The sequence below is a fragment of the Diceros bicornis genome, chromosome 24, assembly GCF_020826845.1.
Source record: "Diceros bicornis minor isolate mBicDic1 chromosome 24, mDicBic1.mat.cur, whole genome shotgun sequence".
Taxonomy (NCBI): domain Eukaryota; kingdom Metazoa; phylum Chordata; class Mammalia; order Perissodactyla; family Rhinocerotidae; genus Diceros; species Diceros bicornis.
The window spans coordinates 3,188,818-3,214,849 of NC_080763.1; the positions used below are offsets into that span (position 1 = coordinate 3,188,818).

The following is a 26,032-nucleotide window of genomic DNA, read 5'->3' on the forward strand; positions in this document are numbered from 1 at the left end:
CAGCAAACAAACCCTGTCAGGGCTCGCTCCCTATTTCTCCATTTTTGACTGGAAGTAAAGAACTATCATTTTAAGGAATTAGAAAACCAAATATATAGTTGAATCCATTAAATGTTTTATATTAATCTGATTTTTAAAATATTTTACAACTATATAGCATTATATTTTTACTGAACTTTGTTTCATTTTATTTTTTACAATCATTTTATGAGATTGCCAGTTCAGGTTCATTGGGGGGGGGGGGGGGTGTGTGTGTGTGTGTGTGTGTGTGTGTGTGTGTGTGTGTGTGTGTTTTAACAGATGAAGTCAGAGAACATAGAGCTAATGGCCTAACAGCAGAGAACACACACTGACTGGCAGTTCAGTGTTTGATAACCTTGTGCAAGCTATTAGCATGACCTGATTTACGGTCTCATCTAAGTAAACATGAAATTATGAGATAGGCATTTTAAGCCTGCATTTCTCTTACAACAATATGGCACCAGATTTTTCAGTATAAAATAAGAATACTAATAATGTACACATTAACCACTGTTTGGGTATCCAAGAATTTAAATATATATTCAAGTTAATTAAAATCTTTTTTAGGAATATGAAGCCATCTATCTAGCAAAATTAACAATACAGATGATGTCACCACTCCAGATAGAAAGGTCATTATCTGTTCATTCTGGTACCACAGGTAAGGGTTTTTTCTTTTTGGAGAAAGTTATGGAGAAAAATGATGGTATGAAAGGTAGAAAAGATGAAGCATCTTTTGCTCGTTACAGGTTACACTGAACAATTTAAATTGTTTAGAAAACTTTGAGTAGACTATTGAATTAAAAAGATAATTTCAAAATTTAATTTTATAATGAATATATGTGTATTATATTGAGGTTCTGTGTGTACACCACTGTACCTAGTTAATTAGACTATGCTGGTTGGAAGATCACATTTCTAGTTGCTTTAGTTTTAAGTCTTTAAGTGTTGCTAAGATTAAAATAATAAGAGGGGTCTGGAGAAGCAGCCCTAAATACACTTAAGTGATCTTATTAAAAATAAAAGGTGGTTAATAGATGAAAGCATGTTTCAAATTAAGTAAGGTGACGTCACTAATATTAGCTACTTCAGTTTTTCTCTTGCCATCAGTATTTCAATCCTTTCTCCCTTCTGTCCCTATTCCCGAGTGCTCCCTCCCGCATTTTCAAATGATCCAAGCATGTTCTCAAATCTTTTAACTTTACCCTCCTTCTCCAAAACCTTGCTATGCTTGTTTGTCTCCTTTTTTTTTTTTTTTTGTGAGGAAGACTGGCCATGGGCTAACATCTGTGCCCATCTTCCTCCACTTTATATGGGACGCCGCCACAGCATGGCTTGCCAAGCGGTGCGTTGGTGCGCGCCCGGGATCTGAACCAGCGAACCCCGGGCTGCCACAGCGGAGCACGTGCACTTAACGGCTTGTGCCACCAGGCCAGCCCCTGTCTCCTTTTTTTTTTTACTCTACGAGACTACTCATGGAATTTTTTAATTTACGATTTTTCTCTCTCATGGTTCATTTCAGTCTTATTTGAACCAACAGCCTTATAAGATAGAAGAACAGGTTACATACCCAGTTAGTGAGGGACCTGGAAATTGAGCACAGGTGAACTGATCCACAAGTCCAGGACTCTTTTCACTATATTTTACTGCCTTTAGTGATAATGCTGTATATCCATCCCTGAGGCTCAACCTCCTAGTTGTCATTGACTCTTTTATTTTCCTTGCCACTTCTATCTAGTCAGTTTTCCAAATCCAGTAGGGTCTGTTTCCTCAGTACCTTTAAAATTCCCTCCCTCTTTTATAGTACCCAAAGGTACTGTAGTACTTGGTACTAAGGTATCAATCTAGTTCAGTTCCATGTTGGCCTCCTATCCAAACTTGTTATTTGATCTTTTCTGTACATTGTGGCCAGACTTATTTTCATGAAAGATAGTCATAATAATGAAATTTTTCCTATACAAAAGCCTTCATTGGCTTAATTCCTACAGAAGAAAACATGTAGAGTGTCATAGGTAGTAATTAAAGGCCCTTCTGATCTTTATTTGTATCTCTTACCGTTCCTCTTTATATATGTACTCCAGAAAACTGAACTACTGATGGTTTCCTGTGTGTCTTCTTTTCTCCACCTAGAGTGCATCACATACAGTCTGTTCTTGAAAATTGAGTTCAGTTGTCATCTCCTCACGAAAACATGATGATAAACTTAACTCTTCCTCCAATCCCCAGTCATTTGGCACTCCCAAAGAGCAGTATCTGTACCTCCTCTTAGTGGAATGCAAGTGCAGCACTTCATATGAAACTTGGTTACAGCAGCTGGATTTAGCCTTATGGCTAGCATATTTTCTTCTTTATTCCATTGTCTTGATATTATATTTCTATCCTTATTTTATTAATCTTATAGTGAAATGTTAGTTTCACCCTCTGAATTAACATTATTACTGAGATTTAGCACAACCTTTAGGGCATAAATTTAAGGCTTTGCCATTGTTAGGCAGATAACACGGCAGACCCTTTACCAGTTTAATTGTTTCTTCAAGTTTTCTTCCATTGAGACTGAAATTTCTTGATTATAACTATTAGGCATATAGGGATAGCTTTGATTCCATGTGGGAAATTTCTCTACTAGCAGACTCTGATGTGAAGAGAAGATAAACAAAATCTCTTCTTGGGCCGGCCCGGTGGCTTAGCGGTTAAGTGCGCGCACTCCGCTGCTGGCGGCCCGGGTTCGGATCCGGGGCACATACCGACGCACTGCTTCTCCGGCCATGCTGAGGCCGAGTCCCACATACAGCAACTAGAAGGATATGCAACTATGACATAGAACTATTTACTGGGGCTTTGGGGAAGGAAAAAAGGAGGAGGATTGGCAGTAGATGTTAGCTCAGAGCCGGTCTTCCTCAGCAAAAAGAGGAGGATTAGCACAGATGTTAGCTCAGGGCTGATCTCCCTCACAAAAAAAAAAAAAGAAAGAAAATCTCTTCTTTATCTGCTACAGCTTTCTCCCAACTCTAGACTTATTGGTAATAAAAACCACAGCTTCAGTGGAAAAATATTTTCGGCAGCATCTCTGAAAGCAAAAAGAGAATTATATCTACAAAATAAAATTGTACAAATATAAAATTAATTTCTTAAATTTTATGTTCCAAGTCATGTGTTTATGGTGCCTAAAAAACATAAACCTGGAAACCAAACATTTATGTACCATTATCTCTGTAGAAATTCTATTTTCAAACTGTTTAAAAAATTAATCTTTATTATGTGCAATACCTAAGAAATACTTAATTCTTAAGGGGGAAAATGTATCCTGTCTTGAAAATATAAAGTTATTTGGGTAATTTATAATGGAAGAATTTTACTAAAGTTTGCTCAAAATTCAGTCATGGAGTTTTTCATACTGTACATACATGGTAACACTTGATGAAAAATGAAACTTTTACTAGCTGTAACATTATAACAAATGAATTTATTTAATTTCCTATTATATGTTATGTTCACGCAATAACTTTTAGGCAGCTTGAAGAGAGCACATGAAGAAGAAGAAGATTTTGGAAACATGCAAGCGGCAGCTGCACAGAATGGCTGACTAGAAAGCAGCATTATAGAGGATGTGAATTTCTATTTGGGAAGGAGAAAATACTAGAGACAATGATAATTTTAAATGGTAAAAACACAATTATTTTCTTTTCAATTATATGTTGCTTCCAGTTGTGTTTCTTTGCAACTTGTTGAGCAACATTTTAAGATGATGTTGGACTTCTGCAATAGATGGCAATGATGGTTTTAAAAACCCCTTTTCTTTCTTTCTTTCTTTTTTTTTTTTTTTTTTACACTTTACATGTTTATTATAAACCAAGAATTTCGGACTTGCAAAGAGGTATTATTGCAATAATGCACTTTTCATACTTGAAATTTATTTGTATGATATAAAGTTATTACTTTAAGCAAAATGCAAGTTAGGGGGGATTTGTTTATAAAATCTGGGTAATTTATAACAAAAGAACTTCCTGAAGTTTGCTAAAAATTCATTGTGTTCTATATATTACATTTTAAAAATAATTTTATAGTTCAGTTTTATGATGGAGCCTCTTACAGAAACATTAACAAATGCAGGAATCTGCCACATTTCTTTTGCAGTATAATTCAGTAGTTTACCTTTTTTTAAAACTTCTTGATCCCTTATTAATAATCTTTAAATCATGACATTAGCCACCTATCCTTACTTTAACATGATCCAAGTATTGCTTCCTTTCCTATTATTTTCCTAATTTGTTTATTCTGTAGAAAAAAAAAGTTTAATGAACAAAGGAAGATGTTTCATTTTATAATATCAGATGCTCTCATCTAAACAAGATTTTTAGATTTTCAGGTGTCTTTCTTTTTGCATTTCTTAAAAGCCAAATGTTGTTGGTTCTTTTTAGAGTTGCATAGCCTGTTTTTTTTCTTTGTTCAAAATGGTTCTAAATAGAACATAATAAACCCATGTAGCACTATTTTTTTTTTAAATGAAGCCCAAAAAAGTGCCTTGCATCACTTAAAAAAATAAAAAATTCTCATACTAAATTAGTATGTAGAACAGTGAAAAGTTTTTAACTTTTTTTTTAAGCCATAAATTAGTTTAAACTGAAAGTCTGAGGCTTGAAGAAACCTCAGTAAATTATTTGGAATATGGAACGTTTACTCCTTCATTTTATGTTGTCTTAATGATTCTGTGAGGTTGTTTTGGCTCAGACAGAAGCTTTCCTGTAAAGATGCTTTCATTGGGGAAAGTGATTTGTGGGAGACCTTAGTGTGTTTTAAATTAGTGTTTTAATCAGTTCTTCACATTGAGTTAATCCAGATTTCCCCCATAATTTGCATTAGCAGAGTCACTTTATGGATCCTTGGTTCTCCATATTTTTATTTACACATATAAAAATTGCTCTAAGAAAAACGTTTTTGCTATTTTAAGTGATATGAGGGAGGAGAGGAGTGTTTTAAACTTTTTATAGTTGATTTAGGGTAGCACAAACAAAACTCCTTTGTATCTCACTTTTCTCAGTCCTCTCTTGAGGTGCTTTACTGATGGGAATGATTTCCATACGTTCCCTTGGTACCAAGAGGTACTATGCAAGGTAACCTATTACACCAAGTTACTTGCTTTGCTTTCCTCCCTAAAATGTAAGAATACAGTAGAAGCTTTTTTATCCAGCATAGTGGTTGAGTGGAAATGAATTAAAATTTCTTTGTTAATTCCTGTTGACCCAGGTGGTATTCCTCTTCTGATTTCCCTTCCCTTCCCCTATTTTACCACCCTGAAAAGAGCATATTGTTAATCCCATTGTGGTCCCGTATTCTGTTGTGTGTTAGGTCATTTGGTGTGGTGGTCTAGTAGAGTCAAGATTTGCATTGAGTGTTCAGAAATTCCAGTTGGTAAAGTGCCAGATAACACAGCTTTCCTGTATATAGAATCACTATTGGATAGGTCAGCAAAGCTCTCTCTTGCAGTCTAGTAATCTAAATCTATGGTCCTTCATTCAGCAGAAACTCTTCTTAAAAGCCTCTTTGTCATAGTACGCTTAGGTTGTAAAAATGAGGCAGTTACGTTTTTTAAATTAGTTTCTTAAATATATATATCCTCTCTAGTAGTCTGGCCAAAAATACAGATTTGGTTATTAATTTATAGCTGGTAATTTTCCACTTTTTCTAACCACCGTAATTTTTATGTTGTCACTAAAGTGCCTGCCCAGCACTGTATATTAAATGCTGTCTCAGAAACACTAGAAAAAGGGACTGTCATCTTGGTACAATATTAACGTAGACAAAACATAAGGTTTATTCTTTCTTTCAGGTAAGAACATTGCAAGTTTTATCTTGGATCCATTCTTCTACCTAATGTTCAACTAGTTCTTCTGATAGCTCTTCTTATTCTTTCTTCTATTTGGTTCCATTTCTCTAATTCCTTTATTTCCACTGATGTTTTGATAACTGCAATACATTTAACCAATCATGATTTATTTTCTAGAATATTTGAGTAATGTATGAGTGACATAACACCCATTAAATATGTAACCTGGGCACAGAATTTAAAGTGAAATTGCCTCAAAACAGGAAAACTGATTTACTGTCCATTTTGAAAGTATGAAACTTAAATATTGAAAATATTCAAACTGAAATGGCAGTTTTCTTACTTTCTCATTTCAGTTAATGGGTTCCTGTTAATTTCTGATCTGACGTTTAGATAGCAGTTACCTTTGTTTATTTCTATCTCCAGGTGGAAATGTTAAACTGTGATAGCTTTTGCCACCAGCTCTCAACCACTTCACTTTTAGAGCAGAATATTTGTTTAGGGGCGATTTTGTGTTTTAATCTGAGTTTAGTCGTAATGTCAGAAAATGTTAAGCATGTCCTTTTTAAGAAAATATAAAGTTTCTAATTATCTTATTACTATGGTAATTCAAGTGAATTAGAAGTATTTAACTGCAATCTTGAATTATAAAGTTGGGATGCATGTATATATCAGGATCTCAACTTGATGTAAAGTAAATGAGCAGTTACTTGGCGGGTTTTTTTTCTTTTTTATAAATAACTGGTTTAATCCATAATTCCATAACAAACTTGGCTTCACTTCAGTATTTACTTTATCTTTGTCCATTGAACAATGCTCCAATAAGGAAATGAAAGGAAATAGCTGAGAATTACTAAAAGATTTTATTTTATTTTTTTAATTGATTAGAAAAATAAGTTTCTAGGGTCTCTGAATGCTGGATTTTTTTTGTCTTACCCATCCATGGCAGCTAAAAAAAAAAAAAAAAAAAAAATCACTCAAAATATTCAGGTTTACATGTTACTCTCTCATAGGGAGTTGCCATACCTCACAGTTCAAAGTGTATTTTATAGATCAGTAACATTATACTGACACGTAATTGCAGTTTACTATGCAGCAAAAATGATTCGAGAAAAATAACCTACAGTGTCTACTTACCTTTGTATAGGTAATTGCTTTAGTTACTCTGCTTTTAACATTTGTACTTGAATAAAATGCTTATGTATGTATAGCAATGTCACAGTGCAAGATGCTGCTAGCTCAGGCACAAAGTATTAAAATTATTTTGTGAAGTTTGGTGGTTGTATTAAAACTGTTGTGCCATTATACCTCAAAAAGATTGAAAAGCTCATTTATATTGCTTATGCCTCAGGACTTCTTTAGATTGTTGTCTTCTAGGTAAAACTAGCTTAGTTTTACTCCCACAGATTAAGAAGGATGAATGAACACTGGATACTTGAGAAGCACTTAAAGAGTATCTTCCAAACCATTGTCGTCGCACACTTAAAAATTATGGTCAGTAGTTCATACAAGGCCCAAATTTCAGCTCAAGTATATTTTTAATAAGGATTGGTTGAGCAAGTTTGGAGTTGGAAGTGAGGGGATTTGTGTCTGAAGGAAAGGTAGGTCATCCACAGAACAGCTTCTAGCCCATTAAAAAAAATATTTCTTGCTTTTACAGTACTCTCTTCCCTGATAGCCTATCTACATACTATTCTTCATCAAAGCTAAGATGCCGTCACTACACTATTTTTACATACCACTAAAAGTCAAAATATTGCTGAATAAATTCTGACAAGCCATTGATCATAAATGCATGCAGATTTTTAAAATGCTAGTGTAAAAAAAATGTGCATCTTAAGAGTCAGTGAAATACAAATATGCAAAATAAAAATCACAACTACCACTTCACTGTACCTTTACAAAAGCAAACAAGGTGCAAAAATGTGAATATAGTTCATATATCATGAAATGTCTTATGCAGCTTTTTTTTGTACTCAGGTTTACTCACAATATGGCTTAGAAAACCATAAACATACCCTGGTTGACTAAAGCTAAATACAGATCATAATTTTCCTGAATCACACAATTTTTACTTACTATACCTTACCTATTACTGTATTTCCTATGGGGGGATTTAAGATAAGACCTTAAGAACACTATTTAAAGAGATTTTATTGCAATATCAACCTTGTAGATAGTTTTACTTCAGGTTATTCAGTGGTAAGATATGTAATAAAGCATTTATTTATTTTGCCTTTTATTAGGCTTATTTTTTAACATGGGTTTTTAATTACCAGAATGTACCTAAATAAAGCTACTGTCATGCCAAGGTTGTAGGATTCCTGAAAAGGCAAAACTAGCTTTGTTACTTTCACTAGATGAGTTCATCTGCATAGGTCATCAGCAGATAAGTAGTGCACCCTCTACTGGTGAAGGGTTTCTATTGTTTTAGAAAGCCAACTTGAGCTTACTGCATGGAGGGAAATCCAAAATCCACGTGAGGTAGGTGTGAGTCAGAGGGTTGAGCAACAGGTAGTTTTACTTTCTAAGTTCATTTTACAAAGAGTAAATGTTATGAACCATGACTTGACCTGATAAGAGAGTTCAATAGAAGACTCAAGAAAAGCACAGATAACATTAGGATTCTAATAAAAGACTATTCATCATATGAACGGGTTTAATGTAACATGGAATGCAAAAGATTAGAACCATTAATAAAGTATCTAATTCTTACTTCAACTTAAAAAAATAATTAAAATAAATAAAATCAAAACAGCACAGTTATCAGAATAATAGTACCATTATAATCACATTGAATAGAAAAGATTCCATCAACATATAACATACAGTATGATACATTTTTAAATAATCCACTCAACTTTGTAATCTATTTTTCATAAAAATGTTACTCAGAAGAGAGGCTTCAGATATTCATGAAAAGATGAGAAATCAGGTTAGAAATACACAGTATGCCCAGATTTGCTAATTAACTATTAAAAAGTACCTTATAGTTGCTCTTAGGTATTTTAAACAAATGAGTAATTATTATATTTCACATGTAAGACAGGTGGTACTTTACATTAGAATTATATAAACTTTAGATATACATTTAAATTGTTTTACTTCGAATCTTGTCACATTTTATGTTAATTTTCATTTCTGCTTCTTTAGCTACTGACTAGGTTGGCAATACAGTATTAGGATCAACAAATGTTGGACTGCAGTACATTTAGTTAAAATACATAAGTGGTATTTAGATATGTTTCTTTGAAACAAAAATATTAATTTTATGAATGTAATAAGAAACAGCCTTATTTTTCTTTTAATGAGCAGTACAGATAGCAGACATATAACTCCTTACTACCTATATTCTTGACCACCAAGAAATGAAGCCAAACTTTAGAAAAATACAATGCAAGAAAAGATTCAAGTTGAAAATATATTCCTTTGGTTAAAAATCATCCCCTTTATAATATTCATTTGTAATCTAAACTCACAGCATCCCCCACCAGCCCAAAGTAATCTGCTAAATGTCATATTTGTTGTCTTACAATGGTTTTTAATCCAGTATTTATGGAGGTCACTGGGTTGTACCAACAAAATATTTTAACTCTAGAAAGAGTATAGCCTTGTGCATTAGCTCCTTTGACAAATGTCTTTCTTAAGATTTTTTACTTTAGAAACCTCCGACACATGTAGTTTTCTTCAGATACTGTATATCCAAACTTTTTATAGAAACCAACGTTTTGTGGTAGACATTCAAGGGTAATCTTATAACAGTTCAGTTTCTTGCTTAGCAAAGTAAGGGTTGATAATAACCTGAAATTAAAAAAAGAGGGGGAGGCATAGAGCATTTGTTAATAAAAACGGATTTTAGTAATGTAATATGAATGAATATTATATAAAATAAATTTCAAGTTTATATTAGAAATACCTTTAGATCATGGCCTTTCTCATTATATTCATTTAAATATTCAAATTGTTACATGGATACGAATTGAAATCACCGAAAGCATTTTATTTTGTTTCAAATATACTTATCTAATAATCTCCAGCCCATTAATAAATAGGAAAAATACTAAACTCACCCTAAGACATCTTTTAAAATAAGTTTTAAGATTAATGTTAACACTAAAGACTGGTCAACCTTTTAAAAAATATGGCCAAAATTATTATTATTATTTTTTTTATAATTTTATTTACTTATTTCTTTTTCCCCCAAAGCCCCAGTAGATAGTTGTATGTCATAGCTGTACATCCTTCTAGTTGCTGTACGTGGGACGCGGCCTCAGCATGGCCGGAGAAGCGGTGCATGGGTGCACACCCGGGATCTGAACCCAGGCCGCCAGCAGCCGAGCGCGTGCACTTAACCGCTAAGCCATGGGGCTGGCCCCATATGGCCAAAATTATTTTTTTTAAAGTCTATTCAAACTGCTTACTTAGGAACAGTCAACAGTCCCACATAAAATGAGTAAATAATAGCTTTGTTTTTTTATAATTTTTAAAGCTACTTTAATATTTGTGAAAGTATATATCAGATTTACTGTGGATTGGTCTAATTAATGTAAAGTGGAAACAAAGCAAAAAAGTATACATTTTTACAAATCCTTAAAGAATCCAACCCCAGTGGAAGAATGTGATTCTAACTGCCTTATTGGGGGAAAAAACTAGCAAAGATATACAAAAATTTACCTGAAGGGTTTTCTCATGTTTGCATAGACTGAAAAATCATACCATTTTAAAGACAGAACATCTTGACTGAAGTTATAAAACTATAAAAGGTATGACTAATTAAATGGACTAGAATACTAGAAATTGGTCTCTTTCAATCACTGATGTATCTCAAATACCTCGAATAGTATCTGGCACGTAGTAGTTGCTTAGCAAATTCCTTAAAACTCAGAAGAGATAACATTAAAAACCAAGTTCTATCTTATAAAATAGGCAATAAACCTATGAAACTTATTTACATTTATTTTAAAAGATTTAGATAAATGTATACAGGATTATATAGTGAAGGCTATTTCAGTAGATGTTTCTAAAACTTAGGTGACTTAGAACATTTCCATTGTTTTTAAGTATAACAGAGAAACGGGCAAATCACTTAGCCAAAAGTTTGTTTCCTACTAGTATAAGAATACTACTACTACAAGTTAATAACTTAAAAATGTTAGTGTGTAAAACAGTACACTTTATTTCTTCATTAAATTCAGTCTAAGCTATAGAATGAGAATGGGTTCATAAAGACACCTAAAAGAACTTCAAACAGGAAAACATTTTTTAACAAGTATCTTGGCAAGAAACTAAAGGAAAACACAAAGAGTATCTAATTTATCCAAGGTTACCTTGTTTCTGCATACTTACAATTTGCCAAGCTGCTTTCCTCTGCATTCATCACTAACAACAACATCTTCTACTCTTCCTCTCTGAAAATATTTACGATGTTTAAAGGACTAAGCAGATAGTTTTGTTTTTAGCTAAATCAACAAATGATGGTTTAAGAATTCATTGATAAATGTTTTGTAAACTTGAACTTCACAAAAACCAAAATGCAAATTTTTTTCTTATTATTATAGAGGAAATAATATAATGAGTCAGCTTGTGGCCTAGTCTTGTTTTGTCTATATCCTAAACCTCCTCACTCCATCGTTTTAAAGCAAATCTCAGAATCCACAACACCAAAATGTAATCTTGTCATGAACGTACTACATCCCTTGCTTAATAGCAACTGATTTCAGACATCCAAATACAATTTATTAATTTCTAGTACAGAAACCCCACATTCAAAATACATTCCAAGTGTTCTTATTCTTATTGGATTACCTAGGTTTTCTCTACTATTTCATGTGAGACATGAGGAGTGAAGGAATTCTACAAGCATTAGAAGTTTCACAATTAAAACAGAATATAGTACTCTGAACCCTTTACCACTTGGAAACTGATGGCAGTTTGGTAATGTACGTATATTCAACATGTTTTATAAAAAATAGCATTTGGTATTCTAAACATTACTGCCAAATTTCACGATGCTGACTTGGTTACAGAACAATTTTTAGCAAACAATTCATATTGTTAATATATTTTCTTCCTCATAACTTTCAGAACACAATGGGAAAATGCCTGTTACTAAAAGTGATTTTTTTGTGTGTGTGAGGAAGATCAGCTCTGAGCTAACATCCATGCCAATCCTCTTTGCTGAGGAAGACCGGCCCTGAGCTAACATCTATTGCCAATCCTCCTCCTTTTTTCTCTTTTTCTTCCCAAAGCCCCAGTAGATGGTTGTATGTCATAGTTGCACATCCTTCTAGTTGCTGTATGTGGGACACCACCTCAGCATGGCCAGAGAAGTGGTGCGTTGGTGCGCGCCCCAGATGCCAGTAGTGAGTGCACGCACACACTTAACTGCTAAGCCATGGGGCCGGCCCCCCTAAAAGTGATTTCTAAGAAGCAAAACTTTTTTTAGGGCAATAACAGCACTCATTTTACAGTGAAAAGCGGTCAGAAAACAGATTTGTCTAATGGAAACTCAAAGCTGGTTTTGCTAGAAAACATCTGTCCATTTTACTCATAAGCATTAATGTGATCACATACCTTAGCACAGGAATGGGTGAATTTATGTTCTATTATCAGAGTTGCCGTAGCAACGATCTGTCCTAAAGTCACATCTTCCACAACTGTAACATAATAATCCCCAGATTTCTTCATGTGCTCAAAAGATTCTGTGGAAATTTGAAAAGTGTTATGTGGTAGACATCAAACTTTATTAGGTGCCAGAAAAATACCAGGATTAGCTGAGTTCCTTATTGAATATTTAAAGCTATTTCACCATAGTAATTTACATTTTGTTTCTAAAGAAAATATTATTAAAAATGACCAAGTAGTTGAAATATCAGCAATCAATATCATTTGGAACATAGTCCATACATTTTAAAAATCTGCTAGCAAAGTAAAGTAAGACTAATATAGCTGTTTTAGATGAACAGCACTTATAAATTACAGATGTTGCCACTTCTGGACTAATGAATGAAAACTGTTTAATATCTTCATTACTTAGTTTAATATCTTCATTACTTACTTTAAATCAATTTCTACACTCAGCAGATACTTGAATAGCACAAAACTCTCTGCAAATGTTAATAAGAGAATGTTTGCATGGTTCCATTCTGTAATTTTCAGTCTTTTGGTTTCAAAATATTTTGACAAAGTAGTTTTCAGTTTTCCCCTTGTGATCTCAAATGTTTCATGATTACACGACTTACTTTTTTAGAAACAGAATTATTGTTTTTGTTTGCTTTGAAAGCACCTTGTGAAGTAGGTGTGAAGTAGGTGAAAAATATGTCTCCATTTCCAAGTAATTTTCCCAAAGTGACATATAGCAAATAGGAGCAAAACTTTCCCCTCAAATTGATTTTTGGTACTGTACTTATATTTGATCTAATATGATATGCATGCTAAGAGGAAATCAGGAATAAAAACTTAACCTAGTAGTCTCACATATTGTTTATTTCCACAGTCTCATTCTAGATAGGGGTCTGGAGTAGGAAGAAGAAATAAATTCAATGAAGGAAAACAATGAGAATCAGAAAACGACGATCTTCATCTCAGAAGGGTCAGATAAGAGTACAGAATAAAATTACCTCTTGAAGGAAAGGAAGAAATAATAGAAAACAGGAAAAGACAGGGTTAGAGCACAGAAAGGAGTCAGGATGGTTCTAGTCCTTTCCTTACCACTAACTACCTGTGGTCTTGGATAAGTCATTTGACTTCTCTGGATTTCTGTTATCACATATGTATAAAAAAGGGAGTTGAACTAAAACTCAAAGATACCTGCTAACCTTAAAATTCAATATAAACGAACCAAAATATAAATGTAGAACATATTCTCTTACATTTTTGATTTGGTGATGAAATTTCTGTGAATAACCTAACCACATGAAAAGAAATACGTATGTGATAAAAAACAATCTCTAGTGCTGCCACCTAGCTTATACGCTACAGTAATTATCTAAAAGTAGTCAGGTATTTTGCAAAACATGGTATTGCTACGTTTGGATTCTAGAACAGTTTAGCCACATTAAACATTTAAATAAGAAAATAGCTAATTTGTTATTCAAATAATTTCCAGCTATTTGAACACAATTAGACACTGAACAGAGCTCTAAACAAAATAAAATCGTTTCCCTTTATTTCTTTTCATTCAGGAAAAAGAGGCTGTAGTACTTACTCATAAATTGTTCAGGGTTGACAACTCCAGTCTCTGTTAGCTGACCTAGTACCTTAAAAAAACCTAGTTTTGAAAAACAGATTTTAAGTCATGAGAAGAGCAAATGAAAGATATATGAAGAAGCAATGTGTTAAACTGGTAGGATTATGGGCAATTATTTTTTCAAAACTTTAATGAATTTTTTAAATTATTATTTTAAAAGATTAAACTGAAATTATTAAAGAATAGGTTTTACCAATGTTTTTGCTTACATAAGATTTTTAGAATAGAGCAGACCTTAATGTTCAATATTTATAGAAACAGCATGTACATTTTCCAGTGTAATTTGCACTAAATTCAATGCAAGGGCTGCCACATTTTCCCAAATATGTTCTTTGGTGTTACTTAAAAGTGCAAGAAGAGCCAGCCCGGCGGCATAGTGGTTAAGTTCGCGCACTCCACCTTGGCCGCCTGGGGTTCGCAGGTTTGGATCCCGGGTGCAGACCAACGCACCACTTGTAGAGGAAGATGGGCATGGATGTTAGCCCAGGGCCAATCTTCCTCAGCAGAAAGAGGATTGGCAACGGATGTTAGCTCAGGGCTAATCTTCCTCATACACACACAAAAAAAGTGCAAGATTCTCTCTATGGCCAAATATGATACTATTTGTAAAATAAAATATAAATAACGTTGTTGAGACTACAATTTTTAAAGATTCCTCATTAATTTCATTGTGAAATTAATGTGAACAGCACATTTTAGAACTTTGAGAATCTTAACTTCTACACACTCAATTAATTGGACCAAAGTTAGTTTCTTCAGTTTTCTCCCCAAAAGAAAACTAAAAAACTGATTTTTGATTACCAAAATTTAAGGAAATCATTTTGGAGAATTTAGATGTTAAAAAAATACATGTAAATGAGTTGCCTTGCAACTCATCCAAGGCAAATTATCTCCATCCTCATTCCCCAACCAGCTTCTAAGAGAAGATTCTTCCTTATGTATCATTATACATGATGATTTCACCTTGACAGAAAGTCTTTTTGGCTTATTAATTAGGAAGGAGCAGTGTAGTACTTAAGTAATTTGAAATATTTCACAATAATATCTGGTTTTAGCCAATTCTGCATTGGAATTGAGTGTCTCAGTTACTTCAAAAATTAAGGACACTGATGCAGCCACTAAGGAAAACAGTATGGAGATTCCTCAAAAAATTAAGAATAGAACTACCACATGATCCAGCTATTCCACTGCTGGGTATTTATCCAAAGAACATGAAAACACCAATGCGTAAAGATAACACACACCCCTATGTTCATCTGTAGTGTTATTCACAAAAGCTAAGACTTGGAAGCAACCTAGGTGCCCATCAAGGGACGAATGGATAAAGAAGATGTGATGTGTATATATATACACAATGGAATACTATTCAGCCATAAGAAACAATGAAATCTTGCCATTTGTGACAACATGGATGGACCTTGAGGGTATTATGCTAAGCAAAATGAGTCAGAGGGAGCAAGTCAAATACCGTATGCTCTCACTCACAAGTAGAAGATAAAAACAACAACAAACAATCACATACAGACAGAGATTGGATTGGTGGTTACCAGAGGGGAAGGGGGGAGGAAGGAGTGCGAAAGGGGTGATTAGGCACGTGTGTGGTGATGGATTGTAATTAGTATTTGGGAGGTGAACACGATATAGTCTATGCAGAAATAGAATTATAATAACGTACATCTGAAACCTATACAATGTTATAAACCAGTGTTACCGCAATAAAAAAAAAAATCCAAAAGTCAAACATGACTTTTAAAATTATCAGCATCATCATAATGTTTGTGGAGAAAATACAATGCTAACTATAATTCTCCCCAGGATTTGTAACCTGAGTGAGTCCATACCTCTATTTAAGTCAGCAGTACAAAGAGGCCTCAACACCAGACCGTCTCCAGGATGTGTTGGGGAAATGGCTGGAGAAAATGTAGCTGTATTCTGGCTCCAGTCCACTTCTTTGAGTAGACTTGGGTCAAACATAGGAGTTTCATCGGGTTTCATCTTTGCACTGATGTCTAAAATAAAATTTTAAATGTTAAGGCATTTTATTTAATAGAAAGAAAATTATTATGATTGGCAAGAAAGTCAATTTCTTGCAATTAGAAAATGCATTTAGAAAAATCTTTAATAGATAAGCAAGATATTTTATTTTAGTCTATCCTGAACCTAACATCAAACGCCACAACTGCAGAGATACAGAAAACTCACGATTACTGTCAGATACTAGACAAGCGACTAAATTTAGAAACTTGAAACTTTAAACCCCCATCTTCTAGCAGGTCTTTTAGAACATTTTTCCTGTGGGTCAATGCTACCAGTGCAGCACTGTGAATAGCTGAGCTTTCACAGGCTGTTCCATTTTTTTACGTTGTTGGATTTTCTTACTGTGCTAAGAAATCATTTGTTGGTCTGACTTGCCACTAAGGAAGTCTTATTGGGCATATAACTTTTTTTTTATATGAACCATGAACAGAAGATAATTGATGTACTGGCTTAAATTACTTAGTTATTCTCTGCGTTCACTATAATATTTGGTCTCAGCTATGTTAGATTCACACTAGGAGTCTCTGTGGGATTTTGTTTTCATAGCAGTTTTTCTAAAAATCTATAATGTAAGTTTCTCAGCTGCATGTGAGCAGCTTAAGATAAGCCAGTGTTTTTCATAGTGTTGAAAAATGATCAATTATGGTATTTTCCTCTCTTGAACATTCAGAAATGGGCAGGTTCTTACTACATGTGGTCTAATAAAACTGAAACTAAATAACAGATACAATGATAGGAGGGATGAAAAATTATATAAAGCATAAAAACGGGGGCAGGGGTACTTCTGTGGAGCAGAGTTGCTGGAAGAAACAGCGTATTCCTAACAATTGTTATTAGGAGACTGGAAAACAACCGCCAACTTTCATTTCTATCCCTATACCCAGTTAAACTATTCTCTTTGATAGCTGCCTCTAGCTCTTCTTTGAAACAAATAATTTACATATAAATACATATGCTATGGATATATAACCATAACATACTACCATAAAACAAAGAAGCAATACAAGAAAAATTAAAGTCCATTTAATGACAGAACAATTTTCCCAATAACCCAACTCCCAGATGTTCCCTATTTCATAATTCACAGGATGCTTAAGGGCAACTACTCTTACCTTTTCCTTAAAGGTCAACTCCTGCCAGTGGAACCCGATGTAACTACTAAATAGGTCGTGCTGCAGTATAGCAGAGGCTTTGGGAAAGCAGTCTGGTGTGATAACAGCAGGTAACACTTGTTCAGCACTTAACTATGTACCAGGCATTGTTGAAAGAAATTGACACATTACTAACTCATTCACTTCAACAACCCCACAGGGATGGGATGACTGTGAGGAAATGCAGGCACAGACAACTTGCCCAGGTCACATTAGTGAAGCCAGGATGTAAACCCAGGCATGGAACGAGCATGAGCTCTGGAGTCAGACCTGGTGTTCCACTGTCAACTGTGTGATCTGCCTAAGGTAGGTAAATGCCGAGAATCCGTTTCCTCACTTATAAAATGGAGATGAAATTATTGGAAGGATGAAGTACTGCAGACAAGCACCTACAGTGCCTGGCCCATTGCAAGTGCTCAAGATATCCTCTAGTTAGCAATTAATTTAAAATTCATGTCTATAAATTCTGGTTAATTTTTATCATCTTTAAATTAATTCATGAGTCAGGCACTATGCTGGGTACATGGGCTACAAAAAGAATGACAAGTTATCTATTATGTTTATGTTAAACCAAAAGTTAGCATTCTTGGATAGGAAAGAAAGTAAAAAATCATAGTTTATTACGTAGAATACTAAGAGGTTTTTTTTGTTCTTCCTCAAAAAGGACTCAGATCATGTTATACTCTAAACACTATACCTGGTTCTAAAAATAGTAAGGAAAGGAAATAAATTGTGATGATTAAAACAATCATTCAGGGGGCCGGCCCCGTGGCTTAGCGGTTAAGTGCGCACGCTCCGCTGCTGGCGGCCCGGGTTCGGATCCCGGGCGCGCACCGACGCACTGCTTCTGCGGCCATGCTGAGGCCGCATCCCACATACAGCAACTAGAAGGATGTGCAGCTATGACATACAACTATCTACTGGGGCTTTAGGGGGAGAATAAATAAATAAATCTTTAAAACAATCATTCATATCAAATGTAACAAACTTTCCATCCATTTGAAACAGATTTTTCATAGGTTAATTTTAGTGCATGCATTTTAGTGTTTGTCCCTGAAAATTGGTCCCCAAAGACTTTTGGGTGTACTCTCATCTGAAAGATAGGTAACAGCATTGTTGTTTTTCAGGTATGTGGATAAATAGGCTAAATATTTATCAATGAAGTAAAATGTGTGCATTAAATGCAGAAGGCAGAAAGTATTAAAAATTTGAGTTCCTCAAGGCAACACAATATTTAAACATTTTGATGTTCATGCTATTTAACATACAGTTGTAACCATGAAATTTAAAGAAAGCTCAAAAGGGAACTTAGATGAACATTAAGACAATTTAAAGTTAACTAGATTCCTTTTTCCTATAAAGTTGCCTGAGTTTACAATAAAATGTAGCCTAAACAACACACAAAATAGGGTTAATAATTTCCTAGAGAGGGGAGAGAGGTACACAGAAGAATTAGGATTATGAAGGCTTTAACTAATGAATTTTAAACAGTAAATACTAATATTTTCCTGTGCTTTTCTTTAACCAGATGGTCCTATTCCATTAATGATCATAAAAATAAATGATAATAGCTAACATTTAGAGTGCCTTATATTTGTTAACTCTTAAAAGTACAATGAAAGATGTATCATTATCCCCATTTTACAGACCAGGAAGCAGGCACAGTAACTGCTTAAGATAACAGAGCCAATAAGGAACAGAGTTAGGATTCAAAACCAGGCAACAGCCCCAGCTTCATGAGCACTGAGCCTGTGCAGTTGCACAGAGACCCACACTTGGTTTAATTCTCCGCTGCCACTGTCTTGAAATTTTTTTGTGTGTGTGTGAGGAACATCAGCCCTGAGCTAACATCCATGCCAATCCTCCTCTTTTTGCTGAGGAAGACTCGCCCTGGGCTCACATCTGTGCCCATCTTCCTCCACTTTACATGGGACGCTGCCACAGCACGGCCTGACAAGTGGTGCGTTGGTGCGTGCCTGAGGTCCAAACCTGGGCTGCCAGCAGCGGAGCGTGCGCACTTAACCGCTGCCACAGGGCCGGCCCCATGTCTTGAAATTCTTAATAATTTTTTTAACAAAGAGCCCTGCATTTTCATGCCCAGGTTACAACAAATTATGTAGCTATTCCTACATGATTCCAGACTGTGTACTCTTAGTACTGAGGATGTGCTAGTGAAGATGAATTCCCTACTTTATTGTACAAGAGTTAAAAATTTAGTCAATGGCAGCACTTGTAACCTATATTTGGAAAACAAGAATTTCAGGCTAGTCAAAATACATTAAACAAAGCATTCTGGATAGAAATAAGAATGCATTCTGGGTAGAAATAAGAATGCATTAACCAGGTAATCAGAGGTTAATATCAAAATGTTTTTATGAGCTATTTTACAAAACAGAGCCATACTGAAGTTTCCTTCCTTTATCTTACTCCGACCCCATAGAGTAAAATTCTGGTGGTGCCCAGTTAATATGCAGGGCAAGTTAAAAGTAAGATGCGATTTGAAATCAAACTTGAAAAGAAAACAACAAAATAGTAAATTGATGTAGTTTATAAGAGAAATAGTGTTTTAGCACCTTAGGTGTCCCAGGTACTGCAAAACTAGGAAATTTCAGTGAACAGAATTGCAGGTTGAAGTTGAATCTCATCATCATCATTGGGGTCTTATTTTAAAGATTTTAGTAAACCTTAATCCTCCCTAAATACTTATCAAGAACCTTTCCTTTTTAACTGCTAAATTAGCATACATTTTCGAGGCCCGTATATCCCTAACCTTAGCCCAATAAACGTGTAGTGAATGAATAACGAATACCACTTCTCTGGAGGCCACATTTCAGAAAATCCAGAAGAAAAGATTCCCAAACTGCCACAAGTGATATCACAAAAACCATATACCAAATTCATTTTTAGTAAGATCACATCATGTTTTCATTCAGTTGACTACTATTTGGACACAATTTCAACGATTTGGTTTCCCAGCCTTTATAGCCCAATAGAATACAAACGGAGGAGCTGCTGCTAGAAGCAAGCAATTGAGAGCAACAAGTAATAGACACAATGGGAATGAAGATTTTTTAAAATGGATATTAAAATTTTAAAAGCATAATGTAATGCCAAATGTAAACTGGCTTATTTCAAGAGCTCTTGGGGCATCACCACAGTACTGCAGTATATGGTGAATGGAGGCAGGGGGTACTTTTGCTGTTTGAGACTTTAGGGTTCGTCTACATACATTTTATAAAAATTTCAATAATAATTTGACTAAATTTTGAATCTAAAGAACACTTCATTTGCTGATGATTTTAACAGGCCTGGCCATATTTTTTAAATTGTGCAAGTACATTTCACTTGAGAATTTTTTAGTCTTTTCTGATAGTGTGTTTGATCCCTATAATCTCGGCATTGCCAGTCTAGCGACTAGGAAGCTGGAGCACGTGGAGCTTCCATGACCTGACCCCGAGATGACAGCAAATAAGTGAACTGAGACTAGAATCCTCCTGTTTTGTTTTCCCATCTTGAGCTCTACAATACCGTCCTCCACTGACGCCAATCTTTACATCATCGTAACAGACAGGCAGCTCTATTCTTAAAAATATCAGCGAATCCTGCCTAAACAGACCTGATCTAAATGATTTCTTGAGACCCAGTCTAGGATTCGTTCATGAGTGGACATCCTAACAAAACTAATCCCATAATCGCCCGTTCAATTCTGCACAGAATTTTCAAGTTGGGTTTCCATGAACATCAGCGCCTGTAACAGAAACCACAGCACTCTTCCTCAGGATAGAAACCCCGGGAAAGACACAAAGGCTGTCCCTCCTCCCCGCGTGAAAGCCCCGATTTGGTCAGTGCAGGCGCCGGTCCTCACGCGGCCCCTGGCCGCCGTGCGTGCGTCCCGGGAAGGAAGCAGGAAAGGGCGCCCAGGCGTTCGTATTGTTCAGAACCGAGGGCGCCGGAGACTGGAGCGACGGGCTCGACTGCCAGCGAGGCGCGGCGTTGGTTTCGGCGCCGGTCCCTGCTCCTCCCTGCTGGCCCTGCGCGGCTGGACCAGTGGCCTAGTCCCTAACCCCTGCCCCAGGCGCGCGTCCGCTCAGGTCGCTCCGAACCCCGCCACCCCTACGTGTCCCCGCCTGGCCAAGAGGAATGTCCGGGCCCCGAACGGCCCCGGCCCAGCCGTCCCGCCCGGGGCAGAGGCACACCTGTTGGATAATCGGAAGGCAGGCCGCGGCACTCAGGGCCCCGCCCGGCCCCGCTGTCGCCCCCTCACCCGCCGAGGCCCCGCGGTGCGCGCTCCTCTCCAGCCCCGTCGGACTCTCAAACACCCGGGACCCAGCACCGGATCTGGATCCGGCTTCAGGTCCAGCTCACCTTCCGCGCCACAGTCGCCGCCGCCAAGACGTGGCAGCGCCAACGCAGCCCCCAGGCCCCGCCTCGCTGACGCAAGGCCCGCGCGGGCGGCCAGAGGCGGAGGTGCCTCCGGGAGGGCGGGGCGGGGCCTGGGGGAGCGTCAGCGCGCGGGGCGGGGCCTGCGGGGGCGGCCGCGCGCGGGGCGGGGGCGGGGCCTGCGGGGGCGGCCGCGCGCGGGCGTCGCCGAAGCTGCCCGGGGACTCCACACCCTGGCGGCGCCGGACTGAGTCCTGGAGCTTGCTTTCTAGGGCATACTCTGTCAGTGTCTCGGTCTGTCTGGAACCAGTTCTCTTTTTGAATCAGCTAAGCGCTGTAAGGGGTGGCCAGTGTGGGACTCTGGTTCTCAGAGACAAAAGGCTCGGCCTCTTGTCACCACTTCTCGTCAGTCAGTCCAGTCATTACGATTGGGCTCCTCACTGGCAGCTCTACAAACGTCTCTTCCCCGGTTGTGTGAGTCACCCCTGTGACAGGTGGGGCCACTGCATTCTACTCCTTCGAGACGTGTTTTCTTTCTTCCTCAGAACCCTTTTCGATGACGCTGGTCCTCCCAGGAAACAGTTGCAGCGCCTCGGGAGAGATGTTAGTGGCCTCTCTCAGATGCTAGAGGCTGGAGGTGCGTAGAGACCACGTGCGCTGCTAAACGTCTTAAAATACACAGGGCAGCGCCCCTCAGCAAAGAGATACCTAACCGGAAATGTCGGTACTGCTGAGATTGAGAGACCTGGGTGAGGAGAAGAAAAATGACTTTTCTCTGAGCTCCCATTTCCAAAGCGTCCTCCCTAAGTAGTACGTGTCGCCATCTTACAGATTAGGAAAGGAGTGCAGAGATGGTAAATAATTTGCCAAAGTGACATAGCTGGTAGCTCCCCTTCCTTGCCTTATACCATAAATTTCAACAGTGAAATTGCTAAGTATTTTATTCTTAACCAGTACTGTTCAAAGAATTAATACCCTATATAGTCTGCCAGAAATTATACTTTCTGCTTATCTGTGAGATTTAAATTTCAGTTAACTCTTACTGATTCATGAATTTTCACAACTTCAAATATCCATGTGGCTGATGGCATCCACATCTGTGTGTCCCCCCTTGTTTTTATCCTCATACATACAAAAGGATATATAAGACATAAAAATGAGCACCAGGATCAAAATGAAAAGACAGCCCACCAGCTGCAAGAATTTGCAAAGCGTATATCTGACAAGGGGTCACTCTCCATAGTATGTAAAGAATGCACACAACTGAACAACAAAAAAACAACCTGATCAAAAAATGGGCAGAGGACATGAACAGACAGTTTTCCAAGGAAGATATCCAGATGGCCAATAGGCACAGGAAAAGATGCTCAACATCACTAATCATGAGGGAAATGCAAATCAAAACCACGCTAAGATATCATCTTACACCCGTCAGAATGGCTGTAATCACCAAGACAAAAAAAAAAAAATGCTGGAAAGGCTACGAAGAAATGGGAACCCTAATCCACTGCTGGTGGGAATGCAAACTGGTGCAGCCTCTATGGAAAATAGTATGGAGATTCCTCAAAAAATTACCTTATGATCCAGCTATCCCACTACTGGGAATCTACCCAATGAACCTGAAATCAAGAATCCAAAGAGGCTTATGCACCGCTATGTTCATTGCAGCATTATTCACTATAGCCAAGACATGGAAGCAACCCAAGTGCCCCTCGACTGATGATTGGATAAAGAAGATGTGGTGTATATATATACCATGGAATACTACTCAGCCATAAAAAAAGACAAAATCGTCACATTTGCAACAACATGGAGGGACCTGGAGGGTATTATGTTAAGCGAAATAAGCCAGAAAGAGAAAGACAAATGGTGCATGATTTCACTCATATGTGGAAGATAAACTAACACTTGGACAAAGAGAACAGTCTGGTAGTTAGCAGGGAACGAGGGGGTTGGGGGGATGGGCACAAGGGGTGAAGGGGCGCATTTAGATGGTGACTGACAAATAATGTACAAATAAAAGTTTGCAATGTTATAAACTATTATGACATCAATAAAAAAATAAAAATAAACAACACTAACCTTAAGAAACATGGCCTTGTTTTCTTATATTACACTTCTGGCCCTATGTTTTCAATGAGTTTCTCCTGAGCAACAGAAATCCTGTGAATTTTATAATTTAGGAGAGAGTGAAATCAATTATAAAATTTATCACAGAACACAAGAGTTGTAAGAGGTACCCCAAAGTTCTCCTGTATTCCACACGTTAACCGGTTTGTGCCGTAGGAACCCAATGTCTCCTTAATAGTCAAATTCAGTCACTCCAGTGAGTGCAGTGACCTCATTTTTTGCCTGTTGGCTTACTTGCCATGAGGAGCCCAAGATAGCCAGGTGACAGTCTCAACTTCTAGTTTAATGGAATCATTGGTGTATCCTCTAGTTGATTTTTATTTATTTTATGGATTCTTTTTTTTAATTGAGATATAATTAACATATAATATTGTATTAGTTTTAGGTGTGTAACATCATAATTTGATATATGTATATATTGTGAAATGATCACACAATAAGGTTAGTTTTAGTTTTAACATCCATCACCACATACAGTTACAAATTTGTTTTTTTCTTGTGATGAGAAATTTTAAGATTTACTCTCAGCAACTTTCAACTATACCATACAGTATTGTTAAATATAGTCACCATGCTATACATTACATCCCCAGAACTTATTTGTTTTATAACTGGAAGTTTACCTTTTGACCACAAAGTTATTCTCTGTATCTATGAATTTGGTTCTTTTATTTTATGTTTTTTGGGTTCCACATATAAGTGAGATGCAGTATTTATCTTTTCTCTGACTTATTTTACTTATCATAATGCCCTCAAGGTCCATCCATTGTTACAAATGGCAGGATTTCCTTTTTTATGGCTGAATAATATTTCACTGTGTATACATATATACCAAAATATCTTTATCCACTCATTTGTTGATGGCCACTTAGGTTGTTTCCACATCTTGGCTATTGTAAATAATGCTGCTGTGAACATGGGGGTGCATATATCTTTTCAAGATAGTGATTTCACTTCGTTTGGATAAATAATCAGAAGTGGAATTGTTGGATCATATGGTAGTTCTATTTTTAATTTTTTGAGGAACCTCCATACTGTTTCCATAGTGGCTGCACCAATTTACATTCACACCAACAGTGCACAGGGTTCCCTTTTCTCCACATCCTCATCAACACTTGTTGTTTCTAGTCTTGTTGATAATAGCCATCCCAACAAGTGTGAGATGATATCTAATTGTTTTGATTTGCATTTCCCTGATTAGTGAGGTCGAACATTTTTTCATGTGCCTTTTGGCTCTCTGTATATATTCTTTGAAAAAATGTCTGTTCAGCTCCTCCACCCATTTTTCAATAGGATTGTTTGTTGTCTTGCTATTGAGTTGTATGACTTCTTTATATATTTTCATATTAGCCCCTTATCAGATATATGATTTGCAAACATTTTCTCTCATTCAGTAGATTGATTCTTGATTTTGTTAATGATTTCCTTTGCTGTGCAGAGCTCTTTAGTTTGATGTAGGTGCACTTGTTTATTTTTTGCTTTTCTGCCTTTGCCTTTGGTGTCAAGTCCAAAAAATCATTGCCAAGACTGATATCAAGGAGCTTACCCCTTATGTTTTCTTCTAGGAATTTTATGGTTTCAGGTCTTACATTCAAGTCTTTTATCCATTTTCAGTTGATTTTTGTGTATAGTGTAAGGTAGTGGTTCAGTGTCATTCTTTTGCATGTAGTGGTCCAGTTTTTCCAACACCATTTATTGAAGAGACTGTCCTTTACCCATTGAGACTATAAAATCACACATGGACTTTTTACTGCCTCAGCCCATAATTGACATACTCCACTTCCACTTAAAATTTATTGGCCATAACTAGTAACAATAGCCCTGCCCAACTGCAAGTAAGCTGGGAAATGTGGAGTGTAGAGTGAGGAATATTTGGTGAGTGCTACTACCTCTGTCACAATCCACTTTTTTTTCCTGCAGCATGGTATAAATGTTATCAAAACTGTGTTGCAATTTTTCTATTTTTTTTAAACTTAATATATCATGGACATCTGACCTCATAAATACATATTCATTCATTCATTATTTATTTATTAAGCCCTTCTGTGTGTCATGCATTGTTCTAGGTACTGGGATACACCAATGAAGAAAACATTTGAAAATCTTTGCCTTCATGTAGTTTATTGCATTGTGAACAGATAAGAAATAAAATATTTTTTAAAAGTATATATTAGAAGGTAATAAATGTTATGGTGAGAAATAAGAAAGGGGAGATACAGAGGGAGTTTTGGGGGTACAGTT

General features: G+C 36.5%; 2 protein-coding genes and 1 long non-coding RNA gene across 5 annotated transcripts in view; 2 read left to right on the forward strand and 1 right to left on the reverse strand.

Annotated features, from left to right (window-relative positions):
* The window catches only part of STYX (serine/threonine/tyrosine interacting protein), a 40,279-nt gene extending 36,569 nt beyond the window's left edge, over positions 1 to 3,710 (forward strand). Inside the window, exons 10-11 of the mRNA XM_058566933.1 lie at positions 589 to 682; positions 3,531 to 3,710. Coding sequence (XP_058422916.1) covers positions 589 to 682; positions 3,531 to 3,604 — 168 coding nt within the window. The 3' untranslated portion in view covers positions 3,605 to 3,710. The remainder of the gene's footprint in view (positions 1 to 588; positions 683 to 3,530) is intronic.
* Positions 3,711 to 8,470: 4,760 nt separating this feature from the next.
* Positions 8,471 to 21,710, reverse strand: GNPNAT1 (glucosamine-phosphate N-acetyltransferase 1). Of its 3 annotated transcripts, none has more exons than XM_058566935.1 (6): positions 21,647 to 21,710; positions 15,935 to 16,102; positions 14,052 to 14,114; positions 12,419 to 12,546; positions 11,192 to 11,253; positions 8,471 to 9,646 (listed from the first exon to the last, which is right to left on the reverse strand). In XM_058566935.1, exons 2-6 carry the CDS (start codon positions 16,086 to 16,088, stop codon positions 9,499 to 9,501), a joined length of 555 nt encoding a protein of 184 aa, XP_058422918.1. In that variant the 5' UTR covers positions 16,089 to 16,102; positions 21,647 to 21,710; the 3' UTR covers positions 8,471 to 9,498. The 3 variants fall into 3 exon arrangements, with proteins under 3 accessions (XP_058422918.1, XP_058422919.1, XP_058422917.1); XM_058566936.1 differs by lacking the exon at positions 21,647 to 21,710 and adding an exon at positions 21,546 to 21,640; XM_058566934.1 differs by lacking the exon at positions 21,647 to 21,710 and adding an exon at positions 21,478 to 21,640.
* Positions 16,737 to 26,032, forward strand: part of LOC131420759 (uncharacterized) — a 32,453-nt gene continuing 23,157 nt past the window's right edge. The window contains exons 1-2 of the long non-coding RNA XR_009223666.1: positions 16,737 to 17,352; positions 17,442 to 17,587. This is a non-coding gene — a long non-coding RNA (uncharacterized LOC131420759). The remainder of the gene's footprint in view (positions 17,353 to 17,441; positions 17,588 to 26,032) is intronic.